This window comes from Lissotriton vulgaris, chromosome 2_1, assembly GCF_964263255.1.
Source record: "Lissotriton vulgaris chromosome 2_1, aLisVul1.2, whole genome shotgun sequence".
In the NCBI taxonomy this organism is placed as follows: domain Eukaryota; kingdom Metazoa; phylum Chordata; class Amphibia; order Caudata; family Salamandridae; genus Lissotriton; species Lissotriton vulgaris.
In genome coordinates this window covers 552,433,201-552,460,394 of record NC_141687.1, presented here as the reverse complement: position 1 = coordinate 552,460,394, position 27,194 = coordinate 552,433,201, and the positions used below count along the sequence as shown (strand labels likewise).

General features: G+C 45.1%; 1 protein-coding gene across 1 annotated transcript in view; it reads right to left on the bottom strand.

The window, feature by feature from the left end:
* Window positions 1-27,194, bottom strand: part of RPE (ribulose-5-phosphate-3-epimerase) — a 233,174-nt gene that overhangs the window by 185,641 nt on the left and 20,339 nt on the right. The window contains exon 2 of the mRNA XM_086955551.1: window positions 14,450-14,529. Coding sequence (XP_086811677.1) covers window positions 14,450-14,529 — 80 coding nt within the window. The remainder of the gene's footprint in view (window positions 1-14,449; window positions 14,530-27,194) is intronic.

The following is a 27,194-nucleotide window of genomic DNA, read 5'->3' as shown; positions in this document are numbered from 1 at the left end:
TAGTGCAACGTAGGGCAACACTCTGTTTGGGGATTGACTGTAGGTTGAGCTTAAAGACTGCCTATTCCTCAGGCAATAGGTTGTGCGCCTGTCTCTTCCCACCTCTACTTTCTCGGGGGAACCTGTGGTATTTGGAGACCCTGGGGGAGTTAAACTTTGTCTTGCTCACAACTATGTTTGTGAAATACGGTTATGGCCATTCTACACCCACAGAGCTTTATCCTATTCCTCAGTGATATCTCACTAGAGTTTCCTTAACATTAAGCAGGTGGTAAACTTTGGAGAACAAGTCACCCAGGTTGTGAATGAGGAGGGGTACAGTTTTTAGACAGTCAATGTTGAGTTGCATGACCTCTTGTGCCATTTGCATTAACGCACCTTTCCTCAAGGTAATCAAACTTGAGTCACAATTCCGGCCACAGGTCCAAACTATGCATTTTTAATCCTTCCAGGATCCACACACACAGAATCACTAGATTTGGGGAGCAGACAGGATGAGAGAAGTTACTGTCCTGACAAAGATCATTCTAGATAGCTAACTGTGTAGAATCCTCATTTTTTTTTAAACGTATTAATTTGCATACAGCAAACTAAATATATCAGTGTTCAAAACCATTAGTGGTTCTATTTATAAAAGATGTGTCGGTGGTGTCAATGCCATTTTTCACCAAAACGTGCTACAACTTACACACTAGTCAATTACTGTTCAAGGGGATGCACCAGATCTATGGTGGTGAAAGCACATCTGAGGGGTACAACAGTTCACATACCAATTGCCTCCACTTATTTATACCTCCAACACCCTTAAGGTCGGTGTGAGGTCTACGCATGTGGCATTCCCCTGCTACTGTCCACTTAAGGCCATCCCTTAGCCCCTTAACATGGGTAGCCCTATCGCCTGCAGCCAATGAATACTAACTGATCTACCTGCTACCAACGTACACTGGGCTGTGAATCAGAGTCTCATCTTCCCCTAGTGTGGTTGTGCATGAAGGCCAAAAATGCAGTTTTCCGTTAGTCAGTCCTGACAATACCCCTCTCAAGTCATCTTTACTTACTATTGACTGGCAGTATTTATTAACTCCAATACAAGGAGTGGCGAGGTGTGGTGAAGGCATCACTCTGGCAACGCAATGGCTTGGGCTATTGGAGCTAAGGCCTGAAGTCCAACCGCAGCGCCTTGAGACCCCCACGGGTGAGTAGCGCGCATTACAAAATCTTGATGGATTGAAAGTGTTATAGACCTGCCCTTTCTTGGGACTGTACTGTTCGATGCTCAGTTTAATGAAGAGTGCTGAGAATAAAAAACACAAAGACACTTCAACAACATTCCATGTTAAACAAAGAAGTGTACTGGTAGGAATGTTGTTTAGGCTGTATTTTCGTCAAGCACCTAATTTTCAAAATTATGCTCCTGCTCCACAGAGACACCAGAATCTACATGGGTAGGGACACCCTATCACATGGGATGAAGCTGAGTGATTTCAGGATCGGTGTTGAGGCACAGTCTCAGTTCAGCTTTTTCTTGCAAACGCACTCATACACTGTGCCATAGTGCTACATGTTCAATATTAGACCAAAACCATGCAAAGATTAAAATTGTCTCATTTCAGCTGCTCATTTCCTAATTCGTGGAAGGCACCTACTTGTGTTGCCACATAGTGAGATTGCCACATCTACATCTACATTGATCACTGGCTCCTTAAAGAAATTAAATGAGAAGTACGCAATTGGTTACTCAACAAGAAAGAAGTATTGCACCAACAACTTCACAATAAACAGAGAAATCTTCTCAATGTCCTCAAAGGATAAAGACTATGACAAAGGGTGAGTGGTGGACAAAAAACGAGTGATTTCTCCGCAGAAAACATGTTTCTACCTTAAAGAAAATGACACCTGTTTTCGAGACCAGGAAAATGACAAATTGGCACATAACAGTAAATTACTATGGGGTAACCCAGTATCCCCCAGAACCTGGGCAATGCTTTTTATACATAAACAGTAGTTCTGTTGGGTAAAAAACAAGTTATTCGAGCTTTCAAAAATAAATTTGACAAAATACAGGGTATTTATGAATGCAAATGAATTCAGAAAATAATTTGTTGATACCCCACCTGTTTTGGATTTTCATTTGGTTCATACAGATTAATTAATGTTGAAACTGGACAAATCATTTTGTCAAATTTATTTTTGAAAGCTCGAATAACTCGCTTTTTACCCAACAGAACTACAATTGGCACATAAGGCATCCCTTACCTACCTATTATTCTATGCTCACCGCCAGATGTTCTCCATTTAAACAAGGACATATTTACTCAGTTAACATCTAGGAACATACTTTTGTTGTAAATCTGTTTTATTTTCGAAATAAAGGTAAAACAGGGCCAGGTATACACAGCGTCGTGCCCACAACCCTATTCAGGGACGGCCGCGTCTTATAGATGTGCCTCTACAAGCATGGAAAGGCAGTAGCAGGTCAACTTAAACACAGCATGTCGCCTACAACCCTTATTGGGCCGGCCGCGTGGCATAGCATGCAAAGCAATGTCGGTTCGTTGTGGTGATTCACAAAGCCCATTAAGAAAATTAACATCAGAACGTTGGCAAGAGGCCCGGAGAAGAAGAAACATGATGTGTCAAAGAAAAGAAGTCAAAGAGAGAACGAAAGGTAGAGAAGACAGATAAGTAGCAGTAGAAGAAAAGATCATGTGAGCGGGCAGATAGGGGTCAGAGCCAATGGTGCATGCCAGTGGGGATCCCATTACTTCTTAAAGGAGGATGCACGCGGTGTTAACCAGGGAGTGGGAGCAGCCTATCGGGGTCCGGTGGGAGGGCAGCATCTTCAAAAAGTCGCAGTGCTCCAAGTCTGGCGGGCATGTAGCGTGCATGTTCTAGTTTGCAAAGGTACTTAATTAAGGGCTGCCAAACAGTGGTGAAGCGCGTTTCTCGGGCTTGTAGACACGCTGTAAATGGCTCCATAGTTATGAAATGCCATAAGCGCACGTACCAAGCAGCAATTTGGGGGCCTCCGCTTTCTTCAAGTGTAACAATATAAGTTGCTTGGCTGCTCCAAGCATATGCAGTGCTAAAATCCAATCACTACGGGTGAGTGCCTTTAGATTGACTGGTTTGATACCCAAGAGGATTGTGTTTATGGAGGCAGGCAGGGGGAAACCAAGTACCCGTTTGATATGACTGAGGACTTCTTTCCAGAACAGGGTCAGGAGTGGGCATGCCCACCAAATGTGTATAAAATCCCCAGTTAAAGCCGAACACCTCCAGCACAAAGAGGAGGAGGCAGGGAACATGTTGTGCAGCCGTTCAGGTTACAGGAACATACTTTTAAGGGGGTTATTTACAAGAAGACCGTGAAAGAAACAATTAAATCATGCACACACGCCTCCTCCCCCTAGGATGAGGAGCCTGCATAGGGCAGTGGGCAGTATAGCTCAATGATCTTGTTTGAAGGTGCTACAGCACAAACTTGCTCAAACTCCTGCCCTTAAACTAGACATGGGATCTTTACCACCATTTCTCAAACACAAGTCAATTAAGGCTCTGATTGGCAATATGACCACTGCCTTTTAAAACAAGTAGGAGTATGTGGTCTGATATAGCCCAACATGGCTGCATAGTCTTAGCGCTCTGGTTGGTTTCCATTTCGCCTTCCTGTGGTCATGAACAGGGTGACTTGGTACTCACCGGTGGAGAACCATTGAATCACAGGGAGCAATGGGAGTTCGAGGTGAACCCTTGTAACAATGTGACAGACCTACGCCACCTCCCCACCCCTAATTTTCTGACCTGCAGCATTGTGTGGATGGTAGTGATCCTGCTTGGACTCCCATTTCTGTAGTTGGACTGGGCAAGAACAACACAAACATTTATAGAGTAAAGAGTTCGTTGGACAGTGCTCAAGGTTGTCCTTTGAGTAAAGTAAAGCTCAGAGTGGCAGGTGGTTGAAAGCATTAATTTATCACACAGGTAGAGTCTGCAAAGGTGTTTCTTGCAGGTTTGCCCACAGGCTCTGGAAAACAGTTTTGGAGAATGGGGATAGTTCCCCATATGTAGTGATTATACATTGTACTTCATATTGTTTGTTTTGCAATACAAGATTTAAACCTAAAAGAACAGTTAGACGGCAACACTTTCACATCCGGTTGATGGTGGCTCAGGGCTTGTGGGACTGGGATGAGGAGGAAGACATTTGCTGGTCAGAGGAAAACGTGTGGACAAGCAAATAGCAGATGCGACAGGCAGTTCACAGAAATATCAACCATAAGAACTAACTACTTAATACATTCTTTATTCCATCAATAGGAAGACACCGTAATTTACTTTTTCCTTTACTGAAAATAATAGCAAACTATGTGTCTTGAGTCTCAGGTAAGGGTAATATTGAACAACTAAGGATATTGGATTATACTTTTCTATTAAATTAGCAGGAACAGTTGGAACAATCCCCACATGCAAAGGACAAAGCATCGCCCAAGGATTTTTTGTTTGTTTTTTTAAACCTTTTTTATTAAACAAGAGACTCGATACCATGTGTACATAGAGGAGAAAGAAAGCATCTTTACAATATAATTACGTCTGCACATTGAGTCTGAATTAAGAACTCAAGGCGTTACAGGATCCTCCAGGGAGAGGATTACTGGTGGAGCACAAATGTCACCTCGTTATGCGTTCCACTTAGTCCAAACATCAAACCACTTCCTGGGGCACCACTGCACTGTATACACTATCTTCTCCCTAAACATGCACCAGTCCATGTCTGCCCTCCATTTCGTGAGTTGAGGGGGCACCCCAGCACTAGGCTAAATTCCTTTTGGCCAGCATCAGGCCCAACGTGGCCCATATTTGTCCTTGGTATTTAGGTCTGTAGGTTCCCATACATTTATGAGACAGCACTTGGCTTTAGGACGAAGGCTTACCCCAAGAACCTCTTTCAAGCACTTGTGTACTTCTTGCCAGTAACTTTGGATGCAACCACATTCCCATAAGATGTGCATGAACGTGCCCTCCTGCCCACACTGCCTCTTGCACCTCCCGTCATTTACCCTTTCCATGTTGATTGCCCAAATGTTTTGACATGTAGCTTAGCCAAGTGTTTGATATTTTAGATTACTCTTACTTCTATCCACTGATGCCTGAGTCACCCAAATAAAAATCTGTACTTTTCTTGTGGGGAATTGTGAAAGCTTTACTATGTTAATGTAAAATATTGGCTCTTGAATACATAGAACCTAAAATATGTTTTTGTTTAAATGAAAACATTTCTATATCTAATGTTTATGGAAGTTTTGTAGATGAGATTAGCAACTGTTTTCTTCCAACCTACTCTTACATGGATATAAAAAACCTACTCTTACATGGATATAAAAACACGTATGTCAATCTACTATCAAGTTCTACATTTCAAAATTCAATTCAATATTATACTCCTTATTTGTTATTGAGTGAAACTGTAGCTCTGATGCTTATCTTTGAATATTTTTGGACGCATTTTTGAGATGCTACTTTAATCGAACATAACCATTGGTGAAGAGGTTAAATTATAACTAACAGGATATTTGTTCTTGGCCCAAGTGCTGATGAAAAGACTGTTTCTCCGCTTGCCACAACAGTTATCACACAAGTAGACAAATGAATATTGAACAAAGCTGGAAGTTCGCCTTCCTCCTCCATATAGCTTCCTTTCGGCAATGTATATAATGTACCATCCACATTCCAAAAACCAAACTCCAGTAAAAAGGAGACTGCAGATTCTAGTTAGCTCAAGCATCAGCAATTCACTGCCCAAATATATTAAAAATAATAACACTCTTCTAGCTTCAAGAAGGATCTTAACACATTACTATTTAGAAACTACTTATATTTCAGCTTTCCTATTACGTTCTTTGGTCTTCAGAGGTTCTGTTGTTTGCACTTAAAACCTGTTCTATTTTACATTATTTAGAATGGATTATGACACCTAGAGACAATCAGTATTGTAGTATGTGCTGAATGAATAATATTAAAGTAGTAAATAAATAAATATCGAAGAACGGATTGCTGTTGCTACTAATTGAATTGCACAGAAACTATATTGAGTGCCATCTCTTTATTTGGCCAAGGAAATCGGGGTTGCTATAATTTATTTTACACATTTACTCCTACTGCAAATCTCTCTTTTTCTGGTATAGGTATTTTGTTGCTTTTCCTATACATTTTTATTCTTTGTATCATTTGTTTTCTGCCAATATTAAAACAGATGATTTTAATATGAAAAACTGCGTTCCTCCAGAAAATCATTTTAATTAGGTGTATTATTTGCTGGCACCGCTGCAGTCAATGCCATTACCTTACAGGTGTCTGAAAAGCAGCTACTTGGAAATCTATTTGTATTTGTTGCAGGCATTATGGACTTTAGTGATGTAACAGCAGACCAAAATATCACTCAGAAATCTGTTGATATAGGGAGGGATTTAGCCTTTACTCTCCACTTCCTAAATATTTCCAGAAGCTCTGCACTCCATGGTACAGTATTTTAATTCTGGAGGATTCACTTTTAACGAAAGAAAGATGTGTAAGATTAGTTGTCCAGAATAGTTATCCTCCCTAGAATAATCTACCGTGCTGCTGCCTTCCACAAGTTTCAGGCTTCGAAATGTATCATAAATTCAACAAAATAAAGCTGGTAGTTCTCTTTGCCAGGCCTTGAACATCCTAAAACTTTTACAAGACCTGCAGGTCTAGTAACTTGAATAATCTACTCGACATAATTGTAATGTACTTAACCCGTAAACTGGTCTCAAATTGTGTGATCTTAGGCAAATATTGTATTTTTACAGGACTGCCTTTGTCTTCATTAGCAAGAGCACTTTCAAACATGTGAGTTCAGCATTTCTGATGTACAAAAAAAAAAACTCTGTTTGATTTAATGGACATGGGGAGAATATTTATCAAGGGTTTGCGTCGAGTTTGTACCACGCAATGTGGTACATGTGTGACACAAACCCTAAAATACGATTTATCAAGCCACGCAAGGCCACTTTGCGTGGCCTTGAGCAGCAGCGGTGCGTCCATTGGGGCGTAGGGGCGTAGCCCCACTAAGCCACATGGACGCACCGTGGTATTTTTGGCATTAATTACCTCTGTTTAATTATCAGCGCTACCGGCCGGGAATCGGCCGGGAGTGGGACACACCCGACTCAATCGGGATTGCGCAGGGGGGTGGGGCTGGCTGGGCTGCTGCAGCTTGAGTGACAGTCGACACTCAGCTGCAGCAGTACTGCGCATGACAAGGTGAGGTGCCACCTTGCCCGAGCATGCGCGCTAGACTTTCCCCATAGAGAGGGGTGCTGCTTCTGACAGTCGCCGCCGCTGAAAACACGTTAAAAAAAGGGCGAGTAGTAAATTAGCCCCCCTAGCCAATCCTGGCGCTGTATACCGCGCCAGGATTGGCTAGTCCACCGCTCGGAAGGTGTCAGGAGTAAAGGCGGGCATTTACTTGCTTCCATCGACAGCCTGGCAGCTTCCCTCTAGCCTAGGACAGGTGCCGGCAGAGAGGTGTCGCCTGGGTCGGGGTTTATAGTGAACTGCAGCCAGAGCGCTCGGGCTGAGACCCAGGACATGAGACAGACTGGCGGGGTCTGAGGGGTGAGAAGGAAGGGCGGGGATAGGACTCTCTGCAGGTCCTGGGTCCGCGGGACGAGAGTTTGGCCATGGCGAGGCAGGAGGAATCACTGCCGCTCCAGGAGTACGTCAGCGCCCTGAGCCCAGACTCCCTGCCTTCCCAGGATTATGCGGATCTGCTGCGGGGCCTACTTCCAGGGTAAGTGATGTCAGCGCGCTGTCTTTGGAACTTGGAGTCTCACAGTATTGGGGGGTTGACCCTCAGAATGACTTTGATTTTTATGAAGGTTTCCACCTGCAGCGTGTGCTCGCCTCTGTCCACTGATAATGTGATCGCCTCTGTCCACTGATAAGAAACCCCAAGTTTAGCTGGTGCAAAAGAAATATTGCATTTAAAGAAAACAAACAAAGTACGCCGATATCTTTTCACAAACTCCTGGGAGGGACTTATGACAAAAATCAGGTCTGTGGCACCTTGAAACTAAAGGGCTTTCTCTCAGAGCTAGTAGTTGTCTTAGCAATGTTTCCTCTCATTATCATTCATGCAAGTGTCAGAAATATTAGAGACACGACCTTACTACTCGGAGTACTAAACTAAAATATTATTTAAGCTATTTCAGCCAGTACAGTTTCGCATGCCTGGCCAGAGCAGGCGTCATTTACTACCAGGGAAATATTTCAGCATGTCGAGTCAGCCACTAATATGTACTTCTTTCTTTGTGTCTCAGTTGAGCTACACTTCACACTTCACTGGTACCTTGGGAGGCCATGTAGGTATCAACGTCAAAGCTTCTTATGTTCACTTATTTCTATAAACGGATGAACAAGAGTTGCTGAAAAATAACCTGGGTAGAATTTGCCAGGCTTTCTTTTTAATTCACATATGGAACATATCTCATATAAATCACGGACTCATGAATCCCACTGCAAAATTCCACAGTGGTTGTTTCTGTCACAGAAGTAAATAGACATTTCCTTCCACTGCTACAGATAAAAAAAACACGAAATCCAGGGAGAGCTTGGCACTCGCGTGGCACAGTATAGTGAGAGAATTGGCACTGATAAGGCAGAGCTCGATAAGTGATTACTGTTCTGTGCCGGCTTTATGGTGGTGCAACCTGTGCTGTCGCACCAGGCGCCAAGGTCAAGGGGGTGCCCTCTGCATGGCAGGTAGAACCGAGAGAAGAGCAGCCTGCAGAGATCTTTTTGTATGTGGCATTTTTCAGGGGGGATAATTATAATGTCATAACTTGTGGTTAATGCGCATGAGGGAGAGATCTGCCATTTGTTTAGTCACAAGTTTGACTCATGATATAATACCATAGAGGGTTAATGTTCCCCCCTGCAAAGCACAATGTGTGACATGCAGATCACAGAATGGTATTTTATGTAGATAGCTCAGTGGGTTATTGCTTTTGTCACAGAGATCCTTTTGTTGCTTGGAGTTCATAAGTAACAATCCTTCAAATATAGCACATTGAGCTATGAGCAGGCGTCGAAGAGCTGCATGAAAATTGAAAGGCATAGGAATAGAATCTTATTTTTCCCCCTTAAGTCTTTCATTATTCTGTGATTGCTAAAAGGGTTCCTTTGGGTAGCAATCCAATTTTATTAGTATGACTCCCTAGTCGTTGTGTTATGGTTATGGGGCAGATGTATTAATTTGATCCTGGTTTGCATCACAAAGTGATGCAGACCTAGTGGAAAGTGCACTCTGCACTGTCTCCCGTCTAAACCAAGATATAAATGCGCTGATAGCTGGCGGGCAAGTCGACACTGATGTCCTTCAGAGAATTCAAAGTACAGTAACAAATAAATAGTAAGTAAGCAAAGACCAAATATATAGCCACCTCTGGACTATTCATGCAGAGGGTAGTGATGTCATCGTTTTCACTGTGATGTCATCAAGAATGGAGGCCTGGACTGCAGATGCTGCCTTGTTATCTGATATCCGTGTTAAAGAAATATATTTGTTATAGTTTATCTTTGCTGCCAAAGTAGTTCAGTAAGGAGCTAAAACGGTAATTAGGCCTCTGGTCATGTAATAGAAACTGATCACTGCAGGGCGGGAAAGAAGGTTAACATCCCTTATGTTGCCTAGCAACTGGGTAGGGATTGCATTACTCATGGTTGATGATAATAAACCGAGCAAAAGCCAGAGAAAAATGTTTTTGGTCGTTCACTTCTGGATAGGACTTGGAGCTGCTGCAGGTAAAATTCACTTAGCTTCACTTTCCCCCTCAACTAGCACCTTTCCATTGACAGGGGTGTAAGTCGCCTGGAGAAGCTACTTGTATCTACAACTTCTCCGGCCCCCGCCTCCCATTACACTCATGCCCACATAACATAGAGGTACCACCTAGGCATCAGTAGAAACGTAACACACTGTATAGTATGTTTTCGTAGTGTGACAGTACTGGGGCCCTTGACTGTAGAATTAATAGAGTTATAACTATACAAATTAAATTAAAAGACCCACACAGTTCACTTTACATCTTTTCACCTTTTATTTGTGTCTACGCCTTCTTTAGTTCTTTACCTGGATGCAGCTGCTCATTCATGGTGCTTCGTTGTAAGGGTGACCCAAAATGTCCCGCTCTGAACTTGGTGCCTGGGGGTCTGTTGTTCTGTGTGCCTGGGGGTCTGTTGTTCTGTGTATGGGGTGTGTTCTGTGTGTGGGGGGGGGGTCTGTTGTGTGTTCCTGGGGGTCTCTTGTTCTGTGTTCCTGGTGGTCTGTTGTTCTGTGCGCCAGGGGGCCGGTTGTTCTGTGTCCCTGGGGTGGTCTGTTGTTCTGTGTCCCTGGGGGTCTGTTGTTCTGTGTGCCTGGGGGTCTGTTGTTCTGTGTCCCTGGGGGTCTGTTGTTCTGTGTTCCTGGGGGTCTGTTGTTCTGTGCGCCAGGGGGCCGGTTGTTCTGTGTCCCTGGGGTGGTCTGTTGTTCTGTGTCCCTGGGGGTCTGTTGTTCTGTGTGCCTGGGGGTCTGTTGTTCTGTGTGCCTGGGGGTCTGTTGTTCTGTGTGCCTGGGGGGTCTGTTGTTCTGTGTGCCTGGGGGGTCTGTTGTTCTGTGTGCCTGGGGGGTCTGTTGTTGTGTGTGCCTGGGGGGTCTGTTGTTCTGTGTGCCTGGGGGTCTGTTGTTCTGTGTGCCAGAGGGTCAGTTATTCTGTGTGCCAGGGGGCCGGTTGTTTTGTCTCCCTGGGGTGGTCTGTTCTTCTGTGTGCATGGGGGTCTGTTGTTCTGTGTGCATGGGGGTCTGTTGTTCTGTGTGCCTGGGGGTCTGTTGTTCTGTGTGTGGGGGGGTCTCTTGTTCTGTTTGCCTGGGGTCTGTTGTTCTGTCGGCCTGGGGGTCTGTTGTTCTGTGTGTATGGGGTGTGTTGTTCTGTGTGTGTGGGGGGGGTCTGTTGTTCTGTGTGTGGGGGGTCTGTTCTATGTTCCTGGGGGTCTCTTGTTCTGTGTTCCTTGGGTTTCTTGTTCTGTGTTCCTTGGGTTTCTTGTTCTGTGTTCCTGGGGGTCTCTTGTTCTGTGTGCCTGGGGCGGTCTGTTGTTCTGTGTGCCAGGGTTGGTCTGTTGTTCTGTGTGCCAGGGGTGGTCTCCTGTTCTGTGCGCCAGGGGGCCGGTTATTCTGTGTGCCAGGGGGGCAGTTGTTTTGTGCCCCTGGGGTGGTCTGTTCTTCTGTGTGCATGGGGGTCTGTTGTTCTGTGTGCCTGGGGGCCGGTTGTTCTGTGTGCCTGGGGGCCGGTTGTTCTGTGTGCCTGGGGGCCGGTTGTTCTGTGTGCCTGGGGGCCGGTTGTTCTGTGTGCCTGGGGGCCGGTTGTTCTGTGTGCCTGGGGGCCGGTTGTTCTGTGTGCCAGGGGGCCGGTTGTTCTGTGTGCCAGGGGGCCGGTTGTTCTGTGTGCCAGGGGGCCGGTTGTTCTGTGTCCCTGGGGTGGTCAGTTGTTCTGACCACCATCTATGTTGAGTCAATATGTGCTTGGATGGTGTGTATCTGTATTTACTATAAAAGTGAAACACATTCGCTTTGCCAATATTTGGATTTCATCTCACTTCAAAAGCAAATATAAAGTCTAATTTTACGCCCACTTTACCTCTCAGCCTTGGTCATGGTTCCTCTAGAGAGATAACGGATGCAGAAATCTGACATTAATAGAAACAGAGTGGCTGGCTTTTATCTGGTATAAATGCTATCCCCAAGGCCTGTAAGTATGAGTTTTTATGAAATTGCATTTCTGCATGTTGCCTAGCTGCAGGGAGGAGGTTAATATTGTTGTGTAGATATCTCAGTGCACAGGAGGCTGTGGCAAATTACTCAGGACATAAATACAGTGGGGAGTTCATTGCATTGATTGTAATTCTTTTCCCAAACACTTGTAAACTCAAACATACTCACACATGCAAACAGCCAAAAATACCAGCACATGTAAACGCAAACCTGCTCACACATGCAAACAGCCACAAACACCAGCACATGTAAACTCAACCATACTCGCACATGCACACAGCCGCAAACACCAGAGACCAACAAGCAGACAACCACATCCACTCACTTATTCTGATAATGGGAAGTTCCAGGCTCAAGCATGCGTACCGGAGGGCCCTAGAACAGGTGAGGTGCCAAAGATATAAAGACAACACTCCTATCATTACAGAGTAAAGCTCATTCTCTTTCCGGTTTTTTAAAGCTGTTCCGCTTAGAAAAGGGTCAGTTCCTCTTGAGCATTCCACAAGAGTGACTCGTAGAGTAGCTACAGCAAGTCACGTGCTGCTTCCTGGGTGTATAGGCCTATGGGGAAGGCATATGAGTCATCAGTCATTGCTTCATAGGTTCCTCGCAGTGACCGTGTGTAGGACCTGTATAATTTGATCATTGAATAGTCATATTGTATGGCTAAGCAGACCTTGAAGTTCAGATTTTTTCTTTTTTGAGTTTTATATAGCGCAAACTAGACCTGTGAAATCGTGTTTCAGAGCGCTTTACATGAGCACCAGTTTCGTTATAGATGAACACCTTCATTTTTTTATTGGTAGGCACGGGGAGATTAAGTGATTTGCCCTGAATCACAGGATGTAGAGTGTTGTTGCTGAGACTCTAACCAGGTTACCCAGCTTCGAAGCCGACCGCTCTAGCCGTAAGGCTACATCCTCTCCCCTTGATTGTTGATTGTAGTCAATTGGTCACAATTATGCAGCTCTCCTGTACGGATCCCTCATAGTGTTCTATTTACTTAATAAAAAATGTTTGGGGAAAACAACAAAAATGTTTGCCCATATAACGTTATTTTGTATTGCACGTTCTTTAAATGCCATTGTCGACATCCGCCATGCCTCTGTGCTTTTTCCTTTGAAGCACATGTCTTTTCAATGCCATCTGAAATTCCTGCAGACATTGGATGGGCCACATATTGGGTGATGTGGAGTTTCAGTGCAGAAGGACAGAGATTAAAGTCCCAGAACTAGGAGGCAAAAATGGTGGCTTTGGTGTTGTTTGAAGGTTGTGATTGGTGGATCTAAGGTTCTGACCTGTGTCAGAGAGGGTGTTGGGAGCCGAGTCATTTGCTGATTTGAAAGTTGTGATTGGTGAATCTAAAGTTCCGAGTTGGTGTGTAGCATGGTAGGGTGTCAGAGAGTAGGTTGAATGCCATGTCATTTGCTGATTTGTATGTCCATGTAAGTGGTTTGAATATGGTCCTGTTCTTGAAAGTGAGACAGTTGGCCTGGTGACAGGATTCAGTCTGAGCATAATAGGACAGAATGTATGAAGCTATGTGGTTATACTGAATAAGCAGCTACCTATGTTATGCCATCTATTATTGTAATAACTGCACTTTCACAATTGCTTTATTAACCTTCCTGCTTTCTCAAATTTGCTTGAAAATGCACGATTTTTCTTCTTTTTTTTCAAAATTTTCTTGGGGGGGATTATCCCCCCAAACCCCCCTTTTGGGGTTCGGGCTCGCTCGCTGGCTACGGTGCTGTATGCAAATCACTTTGCGCCCCACCACTTTCAAATGTCACCCACCGCCCCTGGCCTTGAGTGACTTGACAAATCAGGAGTAACGCAACGCAAATCGCTGTGTTGCGTCGATCTGCCCTGGAGAGGCATTCCATGGGAGTTGCGTGGGTGTCCCCATGCAGCTTCCCTGGATTTTGACACATCCCCAGATTTACTATTGCTGGTAAACCTGAGAAAGCGCCAAAATGCTACGCCTTCCCAAGTTAGGAATAACTAGGCAAAATTCCTTCATTTACAACAGTTTTATTCTTTGTAGTAGAGTGATGAAGTTCATGTATTTAAAATGAAACTAACCAAAATCAGTGACACCCTTTTTGGAACACGTATAACAGATTAAATCTATTTCTTATTACATGTACAGGAAAAGAAAGATACGACTTAATATAAAGAAAAAAAAGGAAACAAGACAGGTAGAGGGTAAGTAGGTGGGTGAACACTCAGTGTAGTGTTTTGACCTCATCAAAAGTGCCTTCTGTGCCAAATCGGACATATGAACACAATGCCATAGGCACATCATGCATCCAATATACAATTGTGCGTTCTATTGTTAAGAAATGATATCTAATGTAGAATTTTACTTACACGATTTTTAAACATGCAATTGAAAAAAAAGTTCTTGAAAATGTAAATCTAAAGAATTTCCAGAAACCACTTATTTTTTCAACAGTTTGAAGCACTACTACGTAGACGTTTTTCACAATATTGTAAGGGAATTCATCAATTATTTTAGATCAGCACAAAACATCTAAGCTCTGCATGAAACCTAGCTCAGTTTGCAAAAGAATCCTGTGCAAACAATAAAAGGGAAAAAAAGCGCAGGCTTCTTACCAAAGAAAGGATCTTGTCCCAGGTTCTTTCTCAAGCACTCCACTACTGGATGGCCAAAGGTGATATTTGGAACAAAATGCCTGTGTAAGGACAGAAAGAGCATTCCTGGTGGTGGATTCTGAAATTATTTTATGACAATCACAGACAAAGCATATTTCTTGAAGGTGCACATACAAAAAAAGCCAGCTAAAGAGGCCCTTGGAAAAACTTACTGTTGAGGAATAAATCCTTAAAGCAAACCATTTCCCATTATCCAGAATTCATACAAAATGGACTTTTGACCCAGGTCTAACTTATGATAGCCCCAAAAGTTAATTTAAATAGGTCAACCTACGTGAAGTTTCATCTGGTTGTTGGAGTCACTAAATTAGCTAGCAGCTCTAAAGGTTTATCTAGAAAGCCATTTATATTTTGCGCTTTACTGTTTAGCTGCCCAGTTGCAGTGGGTGGCTCGGTGGAGGTTGGTGCTCTGGGGTGCTGCAGGCCACGGGGTGCGTGGGACGCCTTGCAGAACTCTTTTAACTCTGATCCTGCTATGACCTGCCCCTGCATCAATGGTGCGTGATGAGAATATCCTAGTTAGAACGGCATGGTATGTGTGGGCACAGGCATTAAAGAGGACGTGTCTAGGGTCCTATATACCTGATGATTGCTCAGTCCTGGCTCACCCAGAAGTCTGGGCTGTGGCCCGAGGCAGGGTTCACTACACTGGGTGACCTATTTGCGTGGATGAAGCTAACTCCTTTTTGTACTCGAGGGAGACTTCAGACGTTCCGGTAGGGCACTTATTGTTGCATGGGGCTCTGCTGATTAGGATCTGTGCTTGGTGGAGGACGTGTTCCGCGGATCCTCTGGAACACAATTGCTTTCGCTATCTGTTCCTCGTCAAGGGGATAAAGAAGACAGTCCAGTTGCTCAATAGGAATCTGTGACAAGATGCGCAGGTAGACGGGTCTCAGCTGCACCACACTAGGCATCAGATTTAGAAAACGTGTTTGATGACTCCGCCGGGAAGAAAACTCTGGCGTTCGCCCCAAGGTGTCCCGAAAGGCTAGATTTAAACTCATTCAGTTTTACTTCATACACTGGGCGTACCTCATTCCCCTGTGCATTCACACTATGTTCCCTGGGGAATAGTCAGTGTGCTCCCATTGACACACAGCTGATGTGGGGTTCTATCATATAGTATGGACTTGCCCATTGCTTGCCCCATTATGGGCCTCTATATTGCAAGTGATCTGTCGGGCTACAGATAGACACGTTGACTGCTCCCCACAGCTGTGCTTGCTGGGCCTCCATAACCAAAGCACAGCCCAGAAGGCGACAGACCGGTTTGCAGATATGGCGCTTTTACTTGCCTGAGACCAAATGACGACGAGCTGGAAATCTGCCAATGGCCCATACTTGTGTGGAGGGCGGAAGGAGCTGGCTAGATAGGTGGATTGTGAGCGATAGGCACTTCGGAGAAAGGAGGCTAGGGGAATGCTTAGTATCCTGATTTTACCTGCCTGAGATGCGATATTGACGTCCTGCCCCAGAATAGATGCCAAGGACTTCTGTTGCACAAATTGGTGAGGACCTGGATGAGTGAGTGATATTTGCCCATTTGCTAGAGGACTATGAGAGGGTGTGGCGGGGGACTGCTGAGTTACTATCTGGGGTCGTGCCTCCAAAGCCACACCTCCGTGCCAAGGCAACACTGAGTCGCAACGTCAGCCTTGGCTTGAAGTTCTGACTCCATCCTATCTGTATCCTTTTTCTTCAATGTATTATTGGTATATATGTTGGTAACCATTTCACTGACCATGCACACCTGCTTTTCTCTGTTTGGTAATGTAGAGCTGTTTATTTGAAAACTGAAATAAATAAAAAAATTGGGGTCTATTAATAGTGGAATGGCAGGAAACTGTAGCCTTTAGAATATGTTGTACGTTTTTTCAAATTAGAGTAAGCACTGGGTGCACAGCAAGTGGGGTGGGGGAGCGAAGGTGGCCACATCCACACCTACCAATTATGGGAACAACCTCAGGCTAATTTGTACACTACACATTTCTTCATAGTAAATGTACCACTGTTGACTTCCACAGGGCTGCAAATTCAAAGAAGAAAAACGAATTATTCCTTTAAGTCTTACAAATGACCCCTGCATCACATGTGATTTGAGCCAATCCAATTATCACCTGTACTGCGAAAGAAAGTGTGTGCCGTACAACCAAACAAGTACTAAGAGGAAGGGGTCCCAGCAAGAGTAACTGGTAATGTAAATAATAACAAAAATAGAATAATCACAAAGAGTTAATCCGTCCACATTGTTTTATTCACAATGGGGGTGTGTATTGGATATACTGGACACTTTAATATACTAAGCAGTTGTGCAGTGCCCCAGGAAGGGAAGTGGGTGTGTGATCATGTGAGGATGACGTGATGGGAGGGAATTAGTGACAATTCAATCAACAAATTGAAACCGTTTAGTTTACGGGTTACATACTATGTACAAAACAAAGGACACTGGGTTCAAATTAGTCAAAACATATCACACTCCACAAGGTACATTCAATGAAACATTGGGGCGTGAAGTTGATAATGAGAAGCAGGTGGTTGTTGACGTTTCGACCCTCGACAATACGCAGGTATTATTGCTGTCCTTGCAGTGGGGTCTTCATCAGGACAAGGCACGGGGCGGGCAACCTTAATAGCATAACGTCATAGAATGAGTTGATAGGAGAGAATGCTGCGTCCATAAAATGAGTTTGGCACACGGTCACCCGTCTGGGATCGGGGAAGATAGGGGGTCCACCGGACACACGATGATAAATCCGAGGCCGAGTTAATCAGGCACTGAATCCCACTCGCACTGGCGAACGCGAGTGGGATTCAGTGCCTGATTAACTCGGCGTCGGATTTATCATCAACGTGTGTCCGGTGGACCCCCTATCTCCCCAATCCCAGACGGGTGACCGTGTGCCAAACTCATTTTATGGACGCAGCATTCTCTCCTATCAACTCATTCTATGACGTTATGCTATTAAGGTTGCCCGCCCCGTGCCTTGTCCTGATGAAGACCCCACTGCAAGGACAGCAATAATACCTGCGTATTGTCGAGGGTCGAAACGTCAACAACCACCTGCTTCTCATTATCAACTTCACGCCCCAATGTTTCATTGAATGTACCTTGTGGAGTATGATATGTTTTGACTAATTTGAACCCAGCGTCCTTTGTTTTGTACATAGTATGTAACCCTTGAACTAAACGGTTTCAATTTGTTGATTGAATTGTCACTAATTCCCTCCCATCACGTCATCCTCACATGATCACACCCCCACTTCCCTTCCTGGGGCACTGCACAACCGCTTAGTATATTAAAGTGTCCAGTATATCCAGTATACACCCCCATTGTGAATAAAACAATGTGGACGGATTAACTCTCTTTGTGATTATTCTATTTTTGTTATTATTTACATTACCAGTTACTCTTGCTGGGACCCCTTCCTCTTGGTACTTAGTCAGCCCAGGTCCCAGTGACTATGTTTGGGTAAACCCCCTATTAATACACCAGTACAACCAAACAAGTCTCTAATAAGAGTATCAACGTTACTGCATGCAAAAGTGTGAATAAAACGCATTTCAGTATACTTAGTAGCAATAACAAAAGTATTAAAAAGAACAACGAAAAGAGTCATCGCCAAGTAAGAGAAATTCGTCAAATAGAGGAAAACACCAGTACATACACCCTCCTAGTTATCCTAACCTACAGTCAAGTGTAACAGTTATCAGTAATGGCAGTCACCCGAATCTTGTCTCCATAGACGTCCTGGAATCACCAGAGCAATACTTGCTCAACGCATGGAAAACGTCCTTAAAAAGTGTTTAGTAAACATATCATTATACTAAAATCTCCATTTTGTGATCAGAGAGTCTAAATGACAACCTGATGAGCCATAAGTCCTTAAGAATTATTTTGCCTTTAATAGAAACTGTGTGTGTCATAATACACACAGTTCATTTTTTTCCATCTACCCCATAAGACTGGGCAACTGATAAAGTTATCCTAATTGTTGATGGTCAGTCATATGCAAGTAAATACTAAGTATTAAGGATGCTTAAGGATTCCGTGCCTGTATTTTCGGCTATTACAGCACACCTAGGGCAGAGGTGCTGGTAAATGGGGTACTGTCAACTCTTTCTGATGCGCAGAGGAACACAACAGGGATTTCAGTTGTATCCCGTTATCTATACTACTATTATAAAGAACAGAAACCTTTTGGCTAGGTAAACTCGGGAACCACAGCGCCAATCCACACACCCAATACATTGTTGTAATCCTCAGGGTGTGTAGATGGACATAGACTGCATAAAAAAAAATTAAATAAAAAATTAAACTTTAAAAACAAAGTAGTCCCCTAAAAGTAGCGCCGGCCGCGACGTAGCGCTGGCCGCTAGCGATGTCTGCAACGTGCGTGATGACGACAGGCGGGGAGGAGCGGTGAAGAGTGTGAGAAGTTGGCCTGGTATATAATGCTCACTAATTCTTAGTGATCACTTTGTACCATGCCAAGCAACCCTTATGATGATGGTTGTAATTCAACCTTGTAGACCAGTTATCCTAGTGGTAACGTGGACAAAGCAGTCTTAGGCTAAACTCTGAAAGGCATGTGAAGCCAGCTGTTATACCATACACAACCCCCTTGAATACCAAATGAAAGGGACACCACACAGATATATATTGAAAATATATATTGATTTATTAACTATAAAATCCCCTGGACTCTTTATGAGCACAGAAGCACACGCGTTAAATCACAAGACAGTTTAAAATACACAAAAGTTGCACAATATGGATGAGCCCTAGGGGCCACCTAAACCATATACTAAGAAAGTGGTATAAGAGATACCAATCGGAAAGGGAACAGGCCTAGGGCCTTGGGAATCGCTGGAGCTATTCGAGACTAGCAATGATTACGTCGGGAAAGGCCCACAGGACTCGGGTGCAGTGTTCAAAGTGCACGCACTTTCCAATGTAAAGTCTATGGTGCGTAAAAAGTACAAAGTTAGAAAGTTAGGAACCTTCCGAGTGACCTACGGAGCTGAAACTTAAGACATAGGCCCTTGAGATGTGTACCAGTGCAGGAGCACCGGCGGAGCGGAGTTACCTCACCCACAGGAAGCGGGTGCACAGGGTCGAAGTAGTGTCGGGTTTCGTCACGCTGGTCGATGGTGCTTGGAGCTGAAGATGCTGCAGGCGGCTCGATGTGAAGAGTTCCGGTGGATCCAAGGGTGGATCTGAAGATGTGAAGACCTGAAAGCAGAGGGGACAGTGTTCAAAGTCACTAGCCAGTGACTACCGTGGAACCAGATTGGAACCAGGCGATGTCGGGTGCAAACAGGCGTTGTCGGGTAGCTTCTTTCTGCAGCCACGTGGATACCCGGGGTCGAGGGCGTCCAGGAGTCGGTCACGAGCTGTCCCACGCAGGCTTCTCGCTGTTGGCGGTGTCGGCAACTTGATCGGAGCAAACAGGCCTTGGCAAAGGCAAGCCAGGCAGAAGTTGAAAGATGCTTAACACTCGGACCAGCAAGGTCAGAGCGGGTGCTCCTTTTTACAGGAGCTTGGGTAGGTCTGGAGCAACCAGACCTGCTGTGTAAATCGTCGGTTTCGTCGCCAAGATGGCCGCTGACCACGTGGCTAGTGGCCGGGATGGCGCGTCGAGTGGCACAATGCAAAAGGGCCCCACGCAGATCGTGGAGATGCTGGAGGGCTGATCTTCGGTGCAAGGGCTGCTCGGTGGTGGGGGTTCTCAGTCCCCAAAGCACAACGTCGAGGATGCCTCAGAAGCTGCGCAGTCAGCTTTTCGAGTGTCTTCCAAGAGGTCCGGTCCCACGTCACTCGGTGCCTCCACAGGTCCCTTCTTTGCAGGGACTGTGGATCGGGCTCTGAGAGGTCTGGGAGTCTGGTTCTTGTCGGGCTCTGGACTCGGGCTCCGGCGGGAGGCGGCGGCAAAGCAGACGTCGAGTTGCTGGTTGGTGCCTGTGTTCACAGGGTGGCCACTCCTAGGCCACAAGGGAGATTCTTCTTCAGTCTTCTGTGCAGCAGAATGTCGAAGTCCAGTCGTCTTCTTAGTTTTAAGTTGATTCAGGATGATCTGCTGTGCAATGGCACTGCTCCCACTCTTATTCCCAATCTGAGGGGTGGATCACCTACTAGGTCCCTCCTCTGGGAGGAACCAGGAAGGGGGGTGGTTACACCCCCTTTCCTTTGTCCAGTTCCGCGCCAAGCCTGGGTCTGGAAAGTCCCAGGACCGGTTTGGACTGGCCTATGCACGGGGACACCTTATGTGCCCCGGGCATGTCTGATTCTATTCAGCCCTGTCCTACCCAATACACAAAACCCTGTCTGGGGTGGTGCTCGCACCTCCCAAGGCAGGAAACCCTTTGTCCAGGCCACCATCTGCCGAGTTTCGGTCAGCAGCAGGAGGCCAGACTCGTGTCTGTGGTGGCAGCATCCATTTTGTGATGCTGAGGCTCTGTTTAACTTTAACCGGGGTTAAGGCTACACACATGTCGTGTCCCTCTAGAAGGGTGGAATGCTATCCTTGTCGACAGAACTGTCGAGGGGATAGTATTCTAAATCGTATGACACCTTACTCGACATGTTTTGATAAAGCCAAACCAAAGTTAGCATATAACCGCGAGGATTATAATGCACTTAAGAGTATATGGTATGGCAATATCCCGGAACAGCTAAGGGAGTGGTTCCCGACAGCTGCAGACAGGCTCAGATCATGCTAGAGCGCCATCTCACATATTTGCAAGCACTCTGCCTCCAGGATTGAAGAGGCCTTCCATAGGAGTGGCTGATAGGAACATATGTGTCCAGTTTAGGGTTAGATATAGGGATACTATATCTAAGTAAGAGGTGATTACACCAACTTACCCCAGCTGAGTGATCAGCCAGTTGTGTCAAATATGGAGGCCAGGCCAGGGGTGGCACAATACATGCTGCAGCCCCTGGTAGGCCTTGGAAACACCTATGCCCTGGGTACCTAGGGTACACTGTTACAGGGGCCAATAAGGTGAACCAGTTCCAATTCGTATTGCACCTAGAGTGCATTGGCATTCATTTAGAGAGAGAACAGCAGGCTGTGGGTCTGATTAGCAGGCCCACAGCCACATTAAGTCATTAACCAGTGAAGCAAAAAGCAAAAATTTGGGGTAACCATAGGATAGCAGACCCTACTCTCCTACAACGAGCAGCGAGGAGTGGTGGCGAAGTCCGGAGCAAGGGGAAGAGCGGCGGCTCAGGTAAGGCAAAGGCAAGGCGAGGCGGGAGGCGGTCTGGGCAATGTCGGGGCGGGCGTTTTGGGAAAAGGCAAAGGCGAGGCGGGAGGCGGTCTGGAAGGTTACATGAAGAAACGGAAACGTTGGGTATTTTAACGTTGGGTATTTTGAATTACCACAGCAATATTTCACTGAATATATTGCCTTCTCATGTGTAAGCCTACGGTCTCATGTGTAAGCCTATGTGTAGAAATAAACAGTATGTAAGTGCTGGGGGCAGCATTTCCTGATTGCGGCAGCGTTGCCCGGGGCAGAAGGGGGCTGGGGGCAACATTTCAGGCTTGGGTGCACTCCCGCCCCGAAATGCTGCCCCCAGCCCCCTTCTGCCCCAGGCAACGCTGGGGCGAGCTGCTAGTTTGCTCTATATATGGAACCTACGTCACAAAGAGTTAAAGATGAACAGGCTATAACTGGGGTGTAGTTCAGGGGAGACAAGCACACCATACGTTTGTACACAGATGATGATTGGGTACCACTGACGACCCACTTAATTTCTTGCCAGCCTTCTTAGTGGAGATGGACCAGTTTGGCATGGCATTGGGCTTTTGAATCAATCTCCAGAAATCACAAGCCCTTAAACTCACCATCACGCTACCCACACAGAAGAAGTTGGCTGCCTGATACCCTTTGGCATGGGCTGTTTCTTCAGTGGCATACAGATCGCTAACACGCTGTGATACGGCAGTCACGTCCTACGCAGGCAGATCCAAACAGACCTGGCTCAATGGAGACACCACCGTCTCTCTCGACTTTGAAAGGACAGAGACCCTGAAATTTACCAGTCCACAATGGGCCCTTCCATTGATGTTCCCCACTGGCATACTCCGGTCTCTTCAAACTGAAAGTAACCCTTTTGTCTGAGAGGGACGGCGGCCCTGCATGAACCATGTGCAGATCCACCACCCGACTGCAGAGGTGGATCTGGGGGTCCCCAACCTTCTGCACTAGTAGCAGGCTGCACTGCTCTGCTTCCTGGTGGAGTGGAACCACGAGAGTCTAAAAAGCCCTGGTGATTTATGGACCGAGCAATAGGAGGAGAGAACCTCTCAAAAATACCCTAGTTACAAAAGAAACAGAGGACGTAGGGGCTGTACTCCTTACCTGTCACTAGGGCCACCCTTGCGGCTTTGGACAGGGTGGTCACTCGGAAAGGCTTGACATCATTCCCCTCAACCTCATCATTTTGGGAAACTGAGAATTTATCCCAAGCCTTTATCCCACAGCCTTCGCTGCCTGGCAAGGAGCCGACTGCAGATACATCGATCACTTATTTGATCCCAACGGGCCCCTCCTGTTTGAGCAACTGAAAATTGATATAGGCCTTGCAGAGGATGAACGCCTCAGTTACCTACAAGCGTAACACTGGGTGACCCCCCCTTACAATCTGTCAGGTGCCACAATGGCGCCTTACACCATCTGAAAAATGTCTAGACGAAAGACAGAAATAGGTGCATTATCATCAAATTTGCAACCGCCTGCTGCAGTCCCACACAGAGAAAACAGTGGGACTGAAACGCTGAGAACTCACATTAGGGCGATTCCGTACACTCAAAGAATGGGGGAATACACCACAGGACATGCTATACAGCATGCAACACAGCAAGCATAGAAAGAGCCACTAAAATAGCCACATAATGGTATTCGACACCTGCTAGACTATGCAGTAAAACTGATTTGAACCATGAAGGCTACTCAAGAACACATTGAAACAAGGTTGTGTATGGATGTAACAATCTCCTCTCACTAGCGGTAATTTTGTAGCAAGGTATAAACCCCATAGTTCAGTAAATCAATAACTGTATTTTTACCTTGTAACATTGGGTATGCATCTCTTAGGCTAGTTAGTGGTGGTCATATCACATTTTTTCTAACTAAATAATCAGGCATAGGCTGCTCAAAGTGCATCATAAAGCTAAAAACCTCAAGGAAACGCTCAAACAAAATGAATACATTCAGCGAATATGGACTAGAGTAAAATCAATCTGTATACTATTGGAGTATCAAAGCTGTGAATAACAGCAAATCATCCCAGACAGTAGACATATGTCATATGACAACTATAATAAATTCGATACATTGCCAACTAACTGTTCAAAATTACAGATTGAAAACAAATTCGCTTACCCGTAGAATGGTAACCCGTGGCTTGTGGTCAGTGTGGTATCGAAGTGTAACGGCCACTATTATGTATATGAATGTGTATGTCATCAAGCTGGTAAAACAGACTACAGTGACAGAGTAGCTGATACGGCCTGTCATATTAAAGTGGTGATTCAGCGTATATTGTCTAAATAATGTTTGGGAAAACTAACTACTCTAATCTATATACTGTATTCCATCCATATGAACCATAACAAAACATGTACAGAGGTCCAAGTGCTCCCTACCAAGGTCAGTGTTCAATGCGATGTCAACTACCGCTGACGCAGCCTAGAAGACACCAGTCAGTTTTCTTTTCATTTTGAACTACACTGTTAATATGACAACTACACGATAGCTAACACTTAGAGCTAGCTTGAATTAATGTTCAAATATATATACAGAACAGACCCAGATAATGGTCTACATTAAAAATTTAGAAGGCGGCGTGCTGCATGGAGGAAGAAAATCTAATTCATTATTTAATTAGTATGAAATTATGTGACAGATTGGTTAGAATAAACAATTTGAGGTTCCCAGATAGAACCATGATGGCCTAAAAAATGGGAACCAATTCCCTTTTGTGTGATTTAATATTTACATGAAAACTCTGATTATAGTTGACAGAGTTCGTGACTCACACATCTCAAGCTTGTGCAGCAATTACTTACATTTATTAAAACAGATTACATTTCACATACAACACATGGGGTTCATAAAACAAAATGCTCTTTAGTGCCAATATGTCATCCAGACTGCACATTACAACTCAGTTGACTAGTAGTGAACTGTATTAAAATAAGTCAAACTAGGATATCCATATCAATTCTGGAGGTTGAAATCAAGAAATCACAGACAGCCTACAACATACACTGACAAACCAAAACAGTCTGGTTTATTTTAGGTGTTGTTTTAAGTGCTACAATAACTAATGATCTAACAGCAAAGTCTAATAAAGCGATCTCAAGTTCTACCATTGACCAACCTGCAGAGGATCTCCATGTTATGTTTGGTAGCTAAGGCCAACTATTAATTTTTAGCCACAATCAACCTGCATTGTGGAAATCGTGGATGTCCCTTACAGAATTAGCTTAAAAACACCCACATGTGAAGTGTTGTTGACTAAAAAGCAAGATTGGAGAAGGCGGAGACCTTTACCTTCCACAGTCCCCTACCACCCAGCCTTGCATGCATGACATGGAGAAGTCGTCCTGAGCCATCTACCAGTCTACTATTCTGCACAGGGATATATGTGGAATTATAGCCCAACCCCTCAGAACCGGATATCTGCTGTGATGGGATCTAGATTCTAGGTTTAGAAATCCACAAAGGGGAGTTGAAGACAGGACAATGGACCAACACAGGGACGGGTGTGTGAAAGAGTCATGAAGATTTTGTACTAGTACAACCAGCTTACAATACATCTGTTTTTATACAGAGCATGTTGCACAAATGTCTGCACTGTAAGAAAGTGCCCCTTTTTGCAAGCCCCCCCCCAAAAAAAAACAAATTGTTTGCCTGGCATTGGAAGCAACTTGACTTGATGTGCCCGGGTCCCTGCAAATCAGGGTCACAGGGCTGTGATCTTTCCAAAAACTGTACCCTTGTGCTCACAATTGGCATATCTCTGACCACAGATAATCCCCTTGTAAAAGGTACCATTGGCACAAAGGGCTTTGTGACCCTTGTGTGGTTCCTGAATGGCTACCTGTAATTTGCCATCAGACCGACGGGTTTCTAGACCCTGGGTAGAGAGCCTCCGCTCTCTGGGTTCAGAAACAAAAGCTCATCCTGGGCAGAGGTGTCTTGCCTCCTCCCTCAGGATGGGCTGGGTCCACAAAGGGAAAGCTACCAAGGCCTCCAGCCTTTGTAATCTATCCCCGCCTTTTGCTGCCCTCAGCAACTGCCTCCTACCACACAGAATTCAGATCCAGGCAGCCCACGATTTTGCACCACTATGCACCAGACGTCCACTGCCCGAGTTTTAGAGGCCCAACACGACGAGGAGGTCTCCCAAGCAACCCTGACCTGGGATCTGGTGATCCACGACCTCCCTCAAGCTTCAAGCCAACGCTTGCAGCCTCAACCTGAAGGCCCCTCGACCGCGACCGGAGCTGGTAAGAAGACCAGACGCCCCACAGCCTTGAGTGATCCAACCGCCTGTGTCCCGGCCTTCACCAAGAACCCAACTTACCTTTCCATCCGGTGGCCGACATACAGAAGCCTTCCTGACCAAGCCTGCAACTTCTTTTTCAAATCGGATATCTTCAATGAAATCCACAGGGTCCCCATCATCTCATTGGCACTCAGCATTCGGCTGCACCTGTGTCGCTGGTGGTGCAGCTCATGTGCCGATTGATGGACCCTGCAGTGCTGATACTAACCCCAGGAGCTTTGTTCCCACAGTCAAATAGCCTGCTTGCAAGCAGTCGATGACGGAATGACCCCTTAGCCCCATTGGCTAACATTGGGACTCTGCACGCAGCTCCCCTAGTGCCGCTGGTGGTGCAATTTGAGTGCCCAACTGGACCTTGGGGAATCTTGGTCCTAACATCCAAAAGCCATACCCGTAAGTTGTTTAATTACATGTAAACGGTAAACACTCTTATCCAATAGGAACCAATGTTACGAGTTCTGTTCCTGAAAAATATCTGTTGACATACTGTTTTGTATGAACAGCAAGTACCTGTGCTTTAACTTAAGAATTGTCAGACTTACCTGTAAGAGACAACCTCCAGTGTATGATATCTCGGCATATCAGCTCATATACTTTAAGTAACTAAAAAGTAATCCAAGAGTAATCAAAAGTAATCTTACATTCTTTTGAACTGCTTTAAACGTAATACAAACCTGCAATCAACTCCCCTACAATCCACAATTGCATTTCTGTGTACAACCTTGCATTTGAAAGTATTTCTTACCTATGCCAAGTCTTGCTTGGTTCTACAAAATAAAATATAAGTTTACCTTTTTATACTTACTTAATTGGTCTGGATTCAGTCTCTGAGCGTGTGTAAGCAGTCTGAGTGAGTGAATATAAAAAATGCTTAATACACCCTCTTGATAAGCCTAACTGCTCTCCCACACTACCACAAAGAGAGCAGTTAGTACGTGTCTAATTTGGCCTCTGCTGCACCTCTGGGGACTCTCTGGACTCTGTGCACACTATACCTTACTTTGGTATACTATATACAGAGCCAGCTTTCTACACGCACTTTGTAGAAATTATGTAAAGATTCACTTGAAGATCTGCCATCATATGAAGGTTTCTGC